Consider the following 18,133-nt stretch of genomic DNA (forward strand, 5'->3'; position numbering starts at 1 on the left):
TGATGGACTCACACTTCCACAATCATGGCAGAAGGCAAAGGAGAAGCAAAGTCACATCTTACATGGAGGCAGACAAGAGGGCATGTACAGGGGAACTCCCCTTTATAAAACTGTCAGATCTCATGAGACTTAGTCACTGTCATGAGAACAGCATGGGAAAGACCCGCCCCCATGATTCAGTTACCTCCCATTGGGTCCCTCCCGTGACATGTGGGAATTATGGTAGCTACAATTCAAGATGAGATTTGGGTGGGGACACAGCCAACCCATAGCATCTCTTCATCTGTATGCTTTGCAGTGTCCTTTATAATAAGCCGATAAATGTAAGTAAGTGTTTCCCTGAGTTCTATGAGCTGCTGTAGCAAATTATTTGAATCCAAAGAGGGATCACGTGAACCCCAGCTTGAAGCTAGTCAGTCAGAAGTTCTGGAGGCCTGGACTTGTAAATTTCACTGAAGAGGGCAATCTTGGGAACTGAGCCCTTAACCTTTGGGATCTAGCACTATGTCCAGGTACACAGTGTCAGAATTGATTGGAGGACACCCAGTTGGTGGCTGCTGCAGAACTGATTGATTGCTTGATGATGGGGAGAACCTCCTCATACCTCACATTTGGTCACAGAAGTCTTCTGTGATGATTGTTGTGTTGGTCTGAGAGCAGAGGAAAAACATGGTTTAAGCGTTTACAAACAAATACCTCTTTGATAAAGTTTTATCCTTTTGTTTTTGGTAATATAGAATCAGTCATAAAAATCTTTTAAATGTAACTAAATACCACACTGTACTTATAAGAAATTGAGAGAAATTGCCAGGGACAGAAATAAAGAAGAAACTAATAACTGCAATGGTGTGTGAACTGTGACTTACTTGGGGGAGGAGAGGTGTCATGATTCATGGAATTCTAGGCACTTGGACTTTAGTGCTCATGTGGGGACAGAAAACTAGACCTTGGGAAGCTGGAAGTGAGATGCCACCTACCTAACGCCAGAATTCTCATCAAAAGGATGGACAAGGAAAAAATCTTATGTCTGGTATAAGCTGATGACATGAAACCTGCAAATTTCCTCCTGGGCTCAGAGTAGAAAAGAAGACTCTTCTGAGAATGTATACACATGGCTCCATACCACCTCATGTGGGCTCAGGGTTAGAAGTTACATTACCCAAGCAGAGAAGGAGCAGACATAGCTGGCAGAAAGAAAAGCAAAACTTCTTTGGAAGGAAAAGCCCTTAACACTGGCCATATGTGATTCCTATGGATAAAATCTAGATGAGAATGAGCTCGTAATCCAAAGCACAAAATATATGAAGTTCTGTGATCAAGAGTCAGTAAACTGAATGATTGGATTCCTAACAGCTGGATAATAGGATAATTTGGTTGAGTCTGTTAATTAAGTATATTCAAAATCATTGAAGATACAATGAAAAATTAGCATGAAAAAGCAGATTGCTATAAAGAATCAAATAGAATTTCTAGAAATGTAAATATAACCATTGGAGGCCAGGTTGGCTAGACAGCATATAAGAACTGTAGCAGCAGTTAATAATCTGAAAGATAATTTTGAAGAAACTGCACAGAATGTAACACAGAAATGAAGATATGTCAAATATTATGAAATATTTTTAACATGTGGAAAATAGACTGAGACAGTCCAAAATTCATCTATTAGGGGTTACAGATGAGGAGGAGAGAGAATGAGAAAGGCAGTATCCCAAGAGATAATGGTTGAAAAGTTCCCAGGAAGGAACAAAGACATTAATCTTCAGATTCATATGTCCTGAGCAAAATCAATAAAAATGTTTAGTCACATTGAAGTGAAACTGTAAAATCAAAGATAAAGAGAGACAGGACAGACTTCCTACAAAGGGACTGCAGTTGACCTGATTATAGACTAATCCATCGCAACAGACAGAAGCCAGAGGACAGTGGGCTATATCTTCAAAAGTGAGAGAAAATAACTGCCACTTAGATTTCTATACCTCGGTAAGTTATTTAGGAATGAGAACAAAATAAATTTATTTTCATAAGAGACTGAGAGTTTACCAGTATCAGATCATCATTGAAAGAACCACTGAAGAGTGCATATCAGGAAGAAATGAAATGAATTAACATAAAAAGGGGTGAAATTCAAGAAGCAATGGAGAACAAAGAAATTAGTAAAAATGAGAGCAGTTCTTAACCATTGATTGTATACAACAACAATTATTATTATTTTAAAAGAAGTTACAATGAAGTGGATTTCAAATAGTGAACAACTGATACGCAAGATAGTGGGGCATGATGAGTTAAAGTGTTTCATGGGGGAAACCAAGATCCCTTCTTCATGTCATAATTATCCAGGTGGATTAGAATCCTACATGTGATAAGTAAAACTTTGAGATATTTAGAGGAATATATATGTTTCGATGTTCGAAACAAGATAAAAAGCAAAACCTAGAATGGAAAATATTACTACATTTCACTTCATTTAAAATATTTAATAAAATAAAAAGAAGTCCTGGAATGGAAAAAGATATTTATAGTACATAGCCCTCACAAGGACTACATATCCTAATTGTGTAGATTTACAAATTAATAAGAAAAAGAAAACACAATAGAAAAATGAAGTAGAAATTCACTGGCCTTAAAGAAGGCAAAGGAGTAGCAAAATCACATCTTACATGGAGGCAGGAAAGAGAGCATGTGCGGGGGAATGCCCCTTTATATAAAACCATCAGATCTGGTGTGACTTATTCACTATCACGAGAACAGTGTGGGAAAGACCCACCCCCATGATTCAGTTACCTCCTCTTGGGTCCCTCTCATGACACGTGGGAATTATGGGAGCTACAATTCAAGATGAGATTTTGAATTGAATCTTCTTCACAACTACCACTTCTTTATTTCATTTTATTTTATTGAGACAGGGATTCACTGTGTCACCCAGGCTGGAGTATGGTGGTGTGATCACCCCTCACTGCAGCCCCAACCTCCTGGGCTCAAGATATCCTCTTGCCTCCGCTTCCTGAGTAGATGGGACTACCTCATACATCACCACACCCAGCTGATACATTTTTTAAAAAATTGTAGAGACAGGTTGCTACCATGTTGCCCAGGCTGGTCTCAAACTGCTGGGCTCAAGTGGTCCTCCCACCCCAGCCTCCCAGAGTGCTGAGATTTTCGACGTGAGCAAGGCACCCAACCTGTCTTTGAACCTGGTCTGGGTGCATATACTCTGTAATGTGCTGGGATTTTATGAGCTTATTATGGATCCATGCAAATAAACAGTACACAGTTCTGTATTTCGGGGATGGATAACTTACTCCATTTCTTTGAAATGGAGTAAGCCGTTTTCTCTTCTTTCATAGGTAACTGAATATTTCAGACTGGGAACATTTCAGACTTTTCTCTTCAATGATGAGACTAAATTTCTAAACAATACTCTTCAGGTAAAAATTTTAACCCATTTATGCCTAGTGTTCCATTGTATCCTGGGACACTGAGCCAGGAAGACCGAGGGAAGGGTGGTAGAGCATGAGGCAGTGAAACCCACAAGAAAAAGCCAGACAGTTGGAATAGTTTTATCTCCTTGGACGTATTTGGAGAATATCTAACTTATAGTGCCACAGAGGTTCTAGATATTTATAAACTTTGGGCCTGGAGTTGAGTAGCCAAACACTATTTCTGGACCTAGCTAGTTAATAGTACATCAAGAGGTAGAGTCTCTTGATTCTGTGGGCCAAGGGAAAAGTCAGTATTTGCATGTAGTTTTCATTTAATCTTTACAGTTTGTGGGCTTAGTATTTATTTGTCCATTTTATAGTTGAAAATGCTAAAGTTTGCAGAAAGTTAAGTTATTTTTCCCAAGGTAACCAAACTAGGAAGGGATGAAGCTGGCATTTGAACATAGGCCGGAAGGATTGCAAAACCCATATACTTTCATTCCAATATAACAAGTTGTGTAATGTGAAAAAACACTGGGTTGTGTGTTGTAATACTGAAGTTCTGGTCCCAGACCCATTTGCTGCCTATGTGACCCTGTTGAAGGCCCCTATAGATTAAGTTAACTCTTTTGTACAGTTGCACTAATAATATATGTCTGCTTGCCTTTTAAAAAATAATACTCCATTCCAAAATTTATCTACATCTTTACATACATATATTCCTATAAGACATGAACTTTTGTTTTTTTACTTATTTTTCTACAACCTGTTTTTTTCACCCTAGTGTGTATCTTGTGACTGTTTCTATGGTAGCACCTCTAGATCTACCATACCCCTTTCCATAGTCACAAACTATTCCATGGGTGTGCCATAATTTATTTACCCATTGTCCTGCTGCTGGAAATTTTGATTGTTTCTATTTTTTTACTATTGGAAACATGCTGCAGTGACTCTCCAGGGATCTTAAGTACATGCAAATATTGAATTGTTGGATCTATAGCTATTAAATTTTAATAGAAACTTAAAATTATCTTTCAGAATGGTACGCTAAGATTTACTTCTACATGTAGTAAGTAATGAGCAGTTTTCTTACAAGTGCTGTATCCCTGAACAATATACATATATTTTTGTAAATTTTAAAAATAATATGTCCTTCTATAAAGTATATATTTTATTTAATATTATATTAGGAAATTTATACATATTGACACATGTACTTCTAGTTAATTTACTTTCACTACTGTAAAATATACCACTTTATTAATATTTCATTAAACTGATATAATTTCCATTTTTATTGATATTTTTGTGAAGATTGATAAATGGTCAGTTTATATAGTCCCTGTTTATTAAAAACAAAATTAACAAGCACCTTATTCTGTTACTCAGATCCTTTTTCTTATTTGGCTTCTCTATTTGATCTGTCCATTTCTAGTTGAGATCTATTCAAGTCTCAGCCATGATTGTGAACTGATAAATTTTCATTGCTATTCTCTAACAGTTTTTCCATTATGTAATTTTAAGCTGTTTAGTTCATGTGTGTAATATCTTTTTGGTGAGTTTTTCTTTGTCCCATTTAATGCTTTTGACTCTTAATTCCATGTATTTTTTAACATTCTGGGTAATGTTTAACAGTGACTCTTGTAGGGGACATTTTTATGGCTTTTTAAAAAACGCAGTATAAGAGTTGCTTTTTTTCAATGGGGGAGTTTAAACCTATCCTATTTATTGTGATTGAGAACATGTTTGCATTTATTTTTGCTGTGTTATTATGAGCATGTGTTACCACTTTATCACCTGGCATTAGATTGGTCCAGTTTCTTATTATTTCTCTCCCTCGAGTAGTTTGAAAGTCATGCATCCTGTTTCTGGTCTTCAATTGGTTACACATAACATATAAACAGTTTTTTATATACATCTGAAACTTGAGGAAAAATCACTATCAGAAAATTTTTTATTCCAAAAAAGTTCATTGAACATGTTTTATTACATGGCCCTCCCCACCTTATATTTTTCTGAAGTCAGCTACAGTATTAGTACCACATAGGTATTGGTTTTTTAATATTATGTTTTAATTTTTTTATATTTTAATTTTTAAAGCAATCACCATTTAACAATTATAGTAAGCTTTACACCCACATTCACTTATTCATTTATTCAGCAAATAGTTGAGAGCCTGCTAGAAGCCAAAAACTCTTCTAGGCACTGGGGAAACTAAAGTGTACCAAGTAAACAATTCCTGCGTTCATGGAATTTATATTGTGGAATGCAGGAGACAAATTTTGTATTTCTCAGCATATTTATAATATTTGAAGGCTAGATGAGATCATCAAGTGGGTAATTGTAGATTTAAAAGAGGAAAGGAGGTCCAAGGATTGGCCCTAGGGCAGTGTAGTTGGGAAGTACCAGCAAAAATACCAAACAGGAATACCCAGAGGGATAGGAGGAAAAGCAAGACAGTGAAATCTTACAAACAGAAAATAAATGATTTCAAGGGGAAATGAGCCACCAACTGTGTCAAATGCTATAAGAGGAAAACTGAGAAGTGACCTTTGGATTTAGCAACAAGGAGGTAATTGATGACCTTGACAAGCAGTTTTGGTGGCATGGTAGAGAAGAGAGCCTTGCTGGAGTAAGATCAAAAGAGAATGAGAGGAAATGTAAACAACACTCTCCAGTAGCCTTGCTGTAAAGGGAAGGAGAAAAATGGCAGGGAGGAGAGCAAAGGTAGCTAAATAGAGAGGAGGGACACGGCACTTTCTAAGGTGGGAGGAATAGCAACGTGCGTTATGCTGAAGGAGAAGTATACAGTGGAAGAGGAAAAAATAGGTTGGCAGGGCCAGGGCAGTATTGCTGAACCAAAGTCTGAATAGGCAGGAAAAGAGGAGGTCTACACGCTGAACCACTATGCTATACTGCTTCTAGAGAAAAAGACTTTCATTTATATCATCTTTCAATCAAATAATGAGATGATGTATGTGAAAGTACTTTATAAACTTGTAAAGAACCCTATAATGTAAGCTACTATAATAATACAAGTAGAGACTTAAATATTTTTTTGTTTTTTAACATGATACATAATATTTGTATGTATTTATGGGGTATGTATGATATTTTGATACATGCATACAGTATGTAATGATCAAATCAAGGTATTTAGGTTATCCATCCCTTTGAACATTTATCATTTCTTTGTGTCAAGAACATTTCAAATCTTCTCTTCTAGCTATTTTGAAATATTTGAATTTTATTATTAATTACAGTCACCCTACTGTGCTATTGAACTCTAGAATTTAATTTCTTCTATCTTACTGTGTTTGTACTCATTAACCAATCTGTCTTCATTTCCCCAACCCCCACTCACCCTTCCCATAGTCTGGTAACTATCGTTGTACAATTAGAGGCCTTAAAAATTATAAATGGTCAGTTGCTTTATCTAGCAACTTTTAAAAACTTTGATCTCAGCCAGGGAAGTACTATTAGCTTGTCTTCAGTTGTGTGTATTTCCACACAGACACATTTACTAAGCATCAAAACATTTCACTTAGAGTACTTGGGATTTTCCCACACTGGGAATTTGAGGTTTAACCTTTCGACCACCCAGCAAGCAAAGAAAATGCTACCTCTTTTATCTTCAAGATGCCTTTAAATAAGCCTGAAGCCATTTGGGAAAACCAAATGTAATACTTCCATGAACATCTTTTTTAGCTACTTGAATAGTATCCCATGCAACTCCATAAGATTCTTGCCCAGATAATATAGTGTAGAAATATAAATTTGCAAGATTATTTTTTATGTTTTATAAAAATGTTGGTACAGTTGCCAACATAGGGTAAATCCTAATACCAGTGCTCAATTCCCTACATGAAATTAATACATTTTAAAATCACTCTTTAAAATTTTGAATAAAACAAATGTGTTTTAAAGAAACTAATAAGGATGAGTAATCTAAATAATATTGGTGAATACAAATGATTTTAATTTTTTCTTCTTTCATTGTTCATTCTCATTTCTCTGTTTCACGGTTGCTAAAAGGTAAGGTATTATGCAGAGTAAGGTATTATGCAGTTTAGATAATTGATATAATTGTTTTAAATTGCCTCTTTTAGGGTATTATCAGCTGGTAGGCATAAGTTTCTCTAATTGTCAAGTAGTGAATCCTTTATCTGGCATTTAGTCTTGCCTCCCTGGGAAAACTAGACCTTAACACAGAGTAAATTTTTGAATTGCTGACCTGAAGTAACGTGAGCCTGTGCCTTGGCAATGAACCTTTGTTTTCTGTTTTTATAGGAAGGATAATGATGTACTCTGTTGCCTGAAGGCCCTAGCCTCACTACCTTAACAAGTAACATCTAAGTAAGGTTGCAAAGGTCTGAGTTTGGAAATTCCAGAGAAGATAATTGTATTGACACAATATTTTTATTTCTCTGGGAAAGATGAGGTAATTTAAAAATGAAACTTTTGTCATTTTTTAAGCTTCTCATCTTAGTTCTGTCAACATGACTTAAAGCATCCACAAAGTTACCTAAAAAGAATTATTACTTAATTTTTATGAAGAAATCATGTATATTTTTATCATTTCAACGTAAATTCTCATAAATAGCTCACAATTTCTCAATAAAACAGAAGAAATAGAGCTTTCTAGAGGTAGAAAGAAGAAGATTCCCTAAACGTTTTTAGCAAATGTGAAAAGGTTGTCAGGCAATTCCCATAAAATAATTTCCTAGAAGGTGTAATGTGTAATTTCCTAGAAGGAGTAACATGAAATGGCAAATTTCAGTTATCTTTTAGCTCTCGATTTCTGTGATTTCATGTTTCTACTGTGTGGCCTCACACTTATAAATAAGGTAAGTCATGTGCCAGATCTGTGATCTGTGCTTGGGCAGTTTTCTGCAGGAGCTTTGCAAGGTCTTTTTGATAGAAAAAAAATTCCGTTTCAGCAAAATTTGCCACATCTAAAAATACTGCAATGATACCTTACCTTGAACTTCACAATGTCTATATTTTCCTATTCGGTGAAAAATAGCACTATAAAAAGTTTCACATATCTAGTTAGAATATTCCCATATGAAGCCAAGAAATTGTAATATTATTACATTTACTAGGTAATATTTGACAAAATCATACATGCCATGATTTCATTATTTTGAAGTTTGATGATATTTTATTTTCAGAATGGATTTTACTATATGAATGAAAGAAATGAAGTTGTTAGGATTTAAAACTTAAGTTTATATACATATATGTATTTGCGGGGAGTTTTATATTTTGTTTCTGTTACTTAGATTTTAGATTTAGAATTTTTGGTTATTTTTGTTACATACTTTGAGTATAGCAATCTGCCACCAAGTTTAGGAATAATTCAGTTGCATAACTATAGAGCAAAATGTGAAGACCTGTAGGTAGTTCAGTCAGTTTTTGTAAATTAAACTGTAGGATACTAATAATACTTACTGTTCAGTCTCCCTTAGGTAATGTGGGTAGGTTTGTGGAGGCAGAGCAAAAACCATTTGTTTACATTCAACATCTCTCAACATTCAAGGACTGAGGACCAGACCCAAATGTTTTCTTTTTCTTTTTCTTTCTTTTTTTTTTTTTTTGAGACAGAGTATTGCTCTGTCGCCAGGCTGGAGTGCAGTGGCACGATCTCAGCTCACTGCAACCTCTGCCTCCCAGGTCCAAGCGATTCTCCTGCCTCAGCCTCCCGAGTAGCTGGGATTACAGGCGCCCGCCACCATGCCCGGCTAATTTTTGTATTTTTAGTAGAGATGGGGTTTCACTATGTTGGCCAGGATGGTCTCGATCTCCTGACCCCGTGATCCGCCTGCCTCAGCCTCCTAAAGTGCTGGGATTACAAGCATGAGCCACCGTGCCCAGCCCCAAACGTTTTCTTAATCTGTTGCAGTGTTTTGAGAAAAGGTCAGAGTTACGGAAGCATTTTGCCAAATTTGGAAAACAAGGCCAGCCAGAGTACAAGTGCAAATAACATTAAATATCAAGCCCATGGCTATGTCTAAGAATTTGGAAAGAGATTACAGTCTGCAGGAGATGAAATGTATGGAACTGTCAACCTAAGTGAATCACAGCAGTTTAGTGTTTCCTGAAACAATGATGAAGGTGATTTAGAAGTGTTACCTCCCATGAGGCTTTTAATTTTACAAATGTGGTTTGTTTTGGAAGTGAGTCTCTCCATCTTTCTTAAACTTACTCTAATGTTTTTCTTTTTAGTCCTTAATATTCCATGAGTCCCTGATGTTGTCACCCAAAGTTGGTATGACAGAGAGACTGCAAACTGTTGAGCACAATTTCTTCTCCTTTTCCATAATAGTTAGGGTATAGATGTCCAGCTCTTCTTCATTTTCCATCCTTCCTTGCACTTCAGTGTGGTTGTGTGACTTAAGTTCTCTTCAGTTGAAGGTGAGCAGAAGTGATTTACACCACTTCTAGGCCTGGCCTATAAAAGCTTCTCACATGAACTTCTCCCATACTTTATTTCCCTCTCCCTTCGTTGATAATGACAGAGTCATCATCTGCCTGGGTCTCTGAATGACTATATAAAGCAGAGCTCCTTGATCCCACTCCCAGCCCCTGTCCTAGTACGTTCTCTTGGGGCTCTTATGTGAGAAAGAAAGACACACACTTGTGTTGTGTTGGAGCCATTACATTTGAGGAAGTTAGCCTACCCTGTCTAATACAGTAGAGAAGGGATTAATTGGTGAAGGTCTTGATCATTGAGAAGGGAGATGATTGTTTTTGGATAAAGGTGAATTAACTGTCAGCTAGACATGTCTCTTAAGTCCTCCCAGTATGAAAGTTCACCTAACTGCCTGCCTGTACGTTCAACCTCACCACACACACTAAGACCCACAGAATATAAGGAGCTTTAGATTAATAGCTAATTGGCCGCTTGACATTATTAATGTAACTGATTGATCCCTGTGATTTAGCCCCAGTCTTCTATCCGAATCCCCTGTTTCAGATTCCTACCTTAGAAGGTCACTTAAAGGATCCCAGTGACCTTATGTCAATTCCCCAGGGACTACATTTCTTCTTCCTGAATGGAGGCTCCTCTTATCTTCTTACTCTTCTTTTAATAGTGGGCTTCAGTCAATTTGCCTGCTGCTTGAACCTCTTTGTAATCTCCTCTATTCCTGGCTGAGGTTCATAGTCTGGGTCTTGAAGTTGGTTAAGGATTGTGCCAAATGAATCATATGCTGCATCTCCCATACCTTTCCTGTCTGGCTTCTTGTTCCCTCCACTTGCTGCCTGCTCCTGCAGTCCTCCGTGTAGTGCTCTCCTGCAGTCTTACTCATTTGAACCTCTTCCAAGTGATATTTATGTTTTTCTTTTCCTTGCAAGAACTTATGGCTCAAGGAATTCATGATTGAATGGAAGAGACAAACACATAAACAGATAATTGCAACCTGGTGTGACTGGAGGAAAGGAGTACAAGTGATGTAATAGGGATATATAAAGGAAATCGCTAGGATTTATCCAGATACTGTGTTGGCTCACAGGGAAGCTGTGTGGTCAGAGTCTAAGGTATGCTATCACAAGGGATGTGATTAATTAGGAATCGATGTGGAGCAGTCAGTAGCTTATACAGTAGAGAGGGTGTGGCAGCAGAAGTTTTCTGGAAGGTGGCCTTCGTGAGAATCTGAGTAAAAGAATCACATATTCCATTTGATATGGAACATCGTGGATTCATTTCCTTGGCAATAGCTGGAAAAGTATTGGAGTCATCGCCAGAGAAATTGCGAAGTTAAGCAGGGAACTGAAGTAGATCTAAAATATTCCCGGAGCTGGCCATGGCAGAGACCATTACGGTTTCCAGAGTTTATCCTAAGCTCAGATGGAAATTAGACTCATTCTTGTTTCTGTCAACAGGTTAAGCTTAGAGTTTGGTTAGTATTAGCTTAGTTGATTTTATGAAGTTCTGTCAGTAAATAACCATTGAATGTGTTGATAACTAGCAGAACTCTAAACAGACAGAGTTTAGAAAGAAGCATTAAGGAGATCTGGTAAGTAGCAGCCTAACACCAAGCACTGGGGTGGGTAGGTAAGCATGCACTGCAGTTCCAGAGGGAACCTGTGGAGCAGGAGGAAGATGTCTCAGGCACAGGTTGACAGGAACCCAGGTACAGACATTGGGAAATCAGGGATGGGTTGGTTCTAAGGATAGGGAGCAAATCAGGAGCTCAGTTCTTGTTCCCAGAACATAACAGGCGACACCCTGATCTCTGGCCTGAGAGTATGTGGTTACCTCCAACCTGGAACAGGATTGGTTCCAAAACTTATATGAAAACAATAATTCAAGGTTCAAACAGTATTAATTATATTTAATCTCTAAGAATTTTTAATTAGAGCGAATTTTTAACATTGATAATAGCTATAATTTATAATTATTGTTACAATTAATATGTTATAATCTATAGAAATTAAGAATTTTTCTTATATAATTGCTTTATTCTATAACTCCTCTCAGTCTCTTCCCTACCAATTTGCAAATGATCTCCTCCTACATTACCACTTTTGAAAGGCATATTTTAAAGTATGTAACACTGAATTGATGATAATGATTTTCAGTTTAGCAATTTATGGTTTAACACATGAATGAATATAATTCAGGTTTTCTTGGCTTTAAGGTTAGCTTTCCCTGTTGACCTTTTTTTCGTTTTTTGTTGTTGTTCTTGTTGCTGTTGTTGTTGTTGTTGTTGTTGAGACAGAGTTTCACTTTTGTTGCCCAGGCTGGAGTGCAATGGTGTGTTCTCAGATCACTGCAGCCTCTACGTCTCAGGTTCAAGTGATTCTCCTGCCTCAGCTCCCCAAGTAGCTGAGATTACAGGCACTCGCCACCACACCTGGCTAATTTTTCTGTATTTTTAGCAGAGATGGGGTTTCACCATGTTGGCCAGGCTGGTCTCGAACTCCTGACCGCAGGTGATCCACCCGCCTCGGCCTCCAAAAGTACCCTATTGACTTTTGACATATTATACTTAGCGACAAGTTTTTACTGCATTGGCAATTTGTGATGCCAAAAGTACCATTTACTGAAATAATACATAGTAATGAAAGATGTTTTGGTTGATTTTGGTAGGATTTTTAAATTAGAAATTAACCTTTAAAAGATATATTGGATCTAGGTAAGCAAAAAAGGTATTTAAAATGAAGTAGCTCAGCCAGTGAAACCTATTCCTAGTAATATAAGGATATACCCCTAATCACAGAACCACAGATTCATTGTGCTCCAGTGAAATGGCTATATTTGTTTTTTAAAAGGTCCAGAACATGAACGTGATACAAGATCATTGTCATTTGTAAACAAGCAAGACTCACAAGAGGTTTAGTAAACTGGTTTAATGTCATGTTCCGCCTTTATTATTGATGTTTTTTTTTTTCTTGAATGTTTATAATTGTGATGTTAAAACTTCAGAGACTTTGGGGTTTTTTTAAACTTTGGAAAGTTCAGAAGCAAAGCTCAATCTCTGAAAGGTCTGAGTTCCTTTTGACACTTTGATGGTCTGCTGGCCAGCTGCCGCCTCTTTCTCAGAGGTTCCAGTAGATCGAGTATACTCAGCAGAACTTCATGGACTGCTCCAAGCCAGTCTCCTATGCACTCTGAGGTGTAGCTTGGTCGGAACTATATCATAGTAACAAACGACAAATTATTCATCTTATGCCATTAGATCATTCTCTAAGTAAACTGTCTATTGATAAACTCCAGAGACATAAGCATATGGATTCTTGAAGTGTTTGAAAGTAGTTAGGTATATGTAGGCAGAACATGATTAAACCAAGTTTATTTATTTGTTTTGTCCTAAAACAGTTTTAGTTAATGTTGGTAATCTTCCAATTGACTAATTATTTTATAATATTTCATTTGTATGTAATAGGCACACAGCAAGTACCTGTTGAATGAGTCAGTGAATTTACATTTGTCATTTGTTGACATTAAATATTCATCTTGGAAACTATATAAGCTTAAAAGAATGCAAATAATAGAGTTTCATCCAATATAGTTTGAGTTTTTGTTTGGGGATTCCTATTTATGCTGCTACTCACCCAACACATTTTAAATATTTGTTTGGGGACTAGTATTTACGTTTCTATTCTGATGAAAAGGTGAAGAAACAAGAGGACCAAATGATCTCTAAGGACCATTCTAACTCTAAACTCATTTTCAGAGAACAAAGTAGACCAGGTGAATACCAATTCCTGATAAAAGGTAGAAGATAATTATCAAAACTAACAGCAGCCATTGCTTTTATTGGCAATTCATTAGAAGCATTCTCTTCAAAACGTAGAAAAAGTCAAGAGTGCTTAATATTACTGATAATATTCAACATCATTTTTATAGACCTACCACTCTAGCAATAAGGCAACGAAAATGAGATATAAATGCTGAAAAGGAGAAGCTACAACTGTCACCATTTTGAAAGAATTTGTGATTACCTACTTAGCAAATCTGAGAAAAAAGTTTAGTGAAGGAATTTAATAAGATAGTTGGATATGAAGCAAATACACTAAAGTTAATAGCCTTCCCAAACAAAAAGTAACCAACTGAAAGTGTAATAGAATAAAAGATCCCATTCTCAATTCAAATTACACAGAAATTATGAAATGCTTAGGAATGAATCTACCAAAGAAAATTTAAATTTTATATGAAGAAAACTACAAAACTTTATTAAAAGACATAGTTGAAGACTTGATTAAATAGACATCTATGTTCCTAGGTTGGAAAAATCAATATTGTGAGACTAGCAATTCTCCCAAAATTTAATGTCATCTCAAACAAAATACTAGTAGGATTTTTACAACAGAATTTGATACACTGATTTCAAAGTTTACCTTGAATAGAAAATTACCTGTCATCACATATATTTTTAAAAAGATTGACAGGTACAGTCTTGTTTTAATGTCAAAACATATTCAAAAGATATAGTCATTAAAACAGTATGGTATTTGAGTAGAAAGAGACAAATAAGTTTGTAGAAGAGAACAGAGAACTTAAAAACCAACCCAAGTATTGAGTTTCTGTTTCACTCTCCATCCTGTCTCATTCTCCATCCAGATGAGCTGAGTTCTCCTAGTTGATAATAAGTAGACTATTCTGGGATCAGACCAATTTACTGGGTTATCATGGGGAAACTGTTTACTTTTTATTTTTTTTTCTTTGAGATAGAGTCTCATGCTATCGATCAGGCTGGAGTGCAGTGGTGTGATTTTGGTGTACTGCAGCCTCCGCCTCCTGGGTTTCGAGTGATTTCAAGTGATTCTCCTGCCTCAACCTCCCAAGTAGCTGGGATTACAGGCATGCATGCACCACCACACCTGGCCAATTTTTGTATTTTTAGTAGAGACAGGGTTTCACCATGTTGGCCAGGCTGGTCTCGAACTCCTGACCTCAAGTGATCCGCCTGCCTCGGCCTCCCAAAGTGCTGGGATTACGGGCATGAGCCATTACGCCTGGCCATTACTTACATTTAACCAGTCCATTTTTCATCTGAGTGGTATTAATGTGTTTTAGTAGACTGTGTGCTTTATTATACTAAATTGAGCAGAGACAATGGAGGAAGCAACCAGTTGGTGGTACTGGGAAGCCCTTTTAAGCACCAGTCCTCTGGTTATCTCTTTTATACATATTCTTTTTTTTAGGATATAACTTTTTTTTTTTTTTTGCCTGGGGCACAAACCCTTTCCAAACTCCTTACTGACCTTCTTTTAAAGTGGTGCTAAATAGAAATGTGGGCCCGCACCTAATACCATTGTCAAAAGCCCCACTTAATATTATTGCTAAGCCAACAGGAGTGGATTCGTAAAGTGGAGTTTTAATGAAAACCTTCAACTCTGCTTGGTAAGATTTCTTTTCCTACCCTTGCTTAGGTGGTTAAAGAATGCAAACTTTTCTGTAGTTCTGCATGTTTTCTCTCACTTCAACATGGGATGGATTAGAGGTAACAATCACAGGGCATTACTATAAAACTGTAGGAAAGTAGTAATGAGTCCCTGAACAAAGGTGGTGGCAGTGGTTTTGATGTGTGAAATTAGAGAGAGGACTGCAGGCTTTGTTAGTTGATTGTTAGTAGAGGTAAAGGAGGAGGGATTGTCAGCATCAGCTCAAAGAAGGTGGATCACATTCCCAGCTGCAGTGGTCAGGCGGGTTTGGTAAGCTGGGGGATTGATAGACTATGCTTAAGGAAAGAAAGTTTGATGAAAAAACAGGCATCTCAGGAGCAGTAGTGGCAAGAGATGAGAAAACAGACATCTCAGGAGGTAACAGGGTTTGGTAAGCTGGGGGATTGATAGACTATGCTTAAGGAAAGAAAGTTTGGTGAGAAAACAGGCATATCAGGAGCAGTAGTAGCACCAGGTAGAGACAGAAGCCACAGATCAAATATAGATGTTATAGGCAGAAACTTGGGGTGCAGAATGGTAGATCGAGGCATGCTTCATTCAGATCATGGTGCAGAAACAGTGGGAGCTCCAGGCTGAGTGGTCCTCCATGAAATTCACTAGTGATAAATCATGGTTGATTGATGTCACCTAGGCCCAGGGAAATGGCCTAGCAAGAAAAAAGCAGGAAAGTAAACTCTAGTCACAGATGAGATTGGTTTCCCACCTTGAGAGGAAGAAGAAACCCCGAGATATGCATATACAAGGGGACTAAGATGGTAGTCTGATCCCCGAGGACCATTCAGGGAGATGATTGCTCGTTTTTACCAGTGAGAGGTTCAGTATCTCATGTCTCACCCACGGCAGGGCCAAAACAATTTTCCAATACCTGTGGACACCTGAGCAACTGTTATCAATATACTACTGAGCCAACTTGTCTTTGGTACCAGGTTGCTTTATGTTTCTAAAGCACCATTTTCTTTGAGTCATTGCTCCACTTAAGAATCTCCTAAGACCATTTGTTTACTGTTAAATTAAACTCCGGGGCTTTAGTCTGGCATTCAGAAATCATTAGCTCACCATCCTTTTACTACACTTCTCCATGAATATGAATCCTCTGCCCAGGAAGATTATGGCCATCTTTCAAATATGCTGTAGAAACCCCACATGTTCATATCTTTTCTTGACATTAAAATTTATCATTTTTCCTGAAGCCTTCTTTTTAAGCCCAGCCTATGGCACCTTTCTTCTATTTGCTTGCATTTAACCCATTCCGTTTCTCTGTTTGTGCCTTTTGTCTCTCCAGCCAGCATTCTCTCTTTCCATATAGATTGATATTCATTCCTTAAAGACGGACACCGCAACTTCCATTTCTTATGCCGTTAGAAGTGGGGAGCGAAACTTTTTTTCAGTTTTTATTTGACTACTACTGTAATGTTTTGAGAAGTCTTAGTCTTCAGAATGATGGAAAAGATTAAACATTTGCCTGGCTTTTCATTTAATGAGATGTAACTTAGAAATAAAGTAGTATTCTTGCCAAAAGTTTCTTTGGGTTGTTTTTGTTATGGCTTCTCAAGGTACTAAATATTTAAACAGTTTTTTCTTATATGAAATCATTTTATAAAATACGTGAAAGTATAATTTGTGTGTTACTGATAATCATGTAAATTGCTATAAACTCCATGAAGACAGTTTGACTAAAAAGTCTTCTTTGACTAATCAGTTTCACTCCTAAGGATTAAGGGAGGCTAGGCAGGAGAGTCGCTTGAACCTGGGAGGTGGAGGTTGCAGTGAGCTGAGATCATGCCACTGTACTCCAGCCTGGGTGACAGAGTGAGACTCTGTCTAAAAAAAAAAAAAAAGAACTTATCCTGAAGAACTGTTATGGATATTTCTGAATATTTTCAAGGTTGGTCATTATACCATTGTTTTGTAATAGCAAAAGATTAGAAGTCAACATGAATAACCAAGTAGAATTGTTTATGTTATACTATAAACATTTTCTATGGAATATTATACAGTTAACAAAAATGGTCTTGTACAGGAATAGTGACACAGGAAAATGGCCCCGAAGTTTTATTAAGTAAAAAGGTCAGATTACTGAACGATAGATATGGTATAATCCCATTTTCTTTGCCAAAAGAAAGCAAAAACAATTCTATCTATAAATTTTTAGATTCTGTCTTCTAATTTTATACGGTAACTACTAGAATATTTAGTGACATAGAAAAATGGCCCTGATAATTGATAAGTGAAAAAGATCAGGTTATTGAACAGCATGTATGGTAAAATCCCACTTTTTTGCCAAAAAGAAAACAAAATTATACTTAACAAATTTTTTACAATTCTGTCTTCTAAATTACATGTAAGAGCTTTGCATTTCTCTTGTAATCAGGAAAATAAATCCTTTTATTAAAAAAATTGTTCTAGTTACTTCAGAGAGAAAATAACAATGGAATATTATCTACAAGGAAAGGTCTTGAAGGAAAAGAGACCCATAAAATTCAGACCAATGATGGCCACTATACTGTAGTGATCTGGAATTAGCAATTTCACTTCTAATCTAAATATTACCACTAAATGGTTTCCTTAGTGGTAGTTATAAGTAGCCTATTGGGATTTTACTTTATTCTTTTAGAAAATTAGTGGATGTTAGTGAATAGACTTGTAATTAAATACATTAGCCTATAAGAGTACATAGTAGGCATTCAGCAAGCGCTGGTGTTCCTTCTAAAAGTACCACTGGCTCCATAATTTAATGTTCTTTAAGACTGAAGCTTAAGAAATAAACCAAAAAAAAACCCACAAATCACTTCTCCAAA

General features: G+C 36.7%; 1 protein-coding gene across 8 annotated transcripts in view; it reads left to right on the top strand.

Annotated features, from left to right (window-relative positions):
* The window catches only part of MICU3 (mitochondrial calcium uptake family member 3), a 94,651-nt gene that overhangs the window by 18,248 nt on the left and 58,270 nt on the right, over positions 1–18,133 (top strand). For 4 of the 8 annotated variants that reach the window (XM_034965684.3, XM_034965688.3, XM_034965685.3 and 1 more), the window contains exon 2: positions 3,345–3,425. The exons of the other annotated variants lie outside the window; for them this stretch is intronic. In XM_034965684.3, the coding sequence (XP_034821575.2) occupies positions 3,345–3,425 (81 nt within the window). The remainder of the gene's footprint in view (positions 1–3,344; positions 3,426–18,133) is intronic. 8 annotated transcript variants of the gene reach the window in all.

Source organism: Pan paniscus, chromosome 7, assembly GCF_029289425.2.
Source record: "Pan paniscus chromosome 7, NHGRI_mPanPan1-v2.0_pri, whole genome shotgun sequence".
In the NCBI taxonomy this organism is placed as follows: Eukaryota; Metazoa; Chordata; class Mammalia; order Primates; family Hominidae; genus Pan; species Pan paniscus.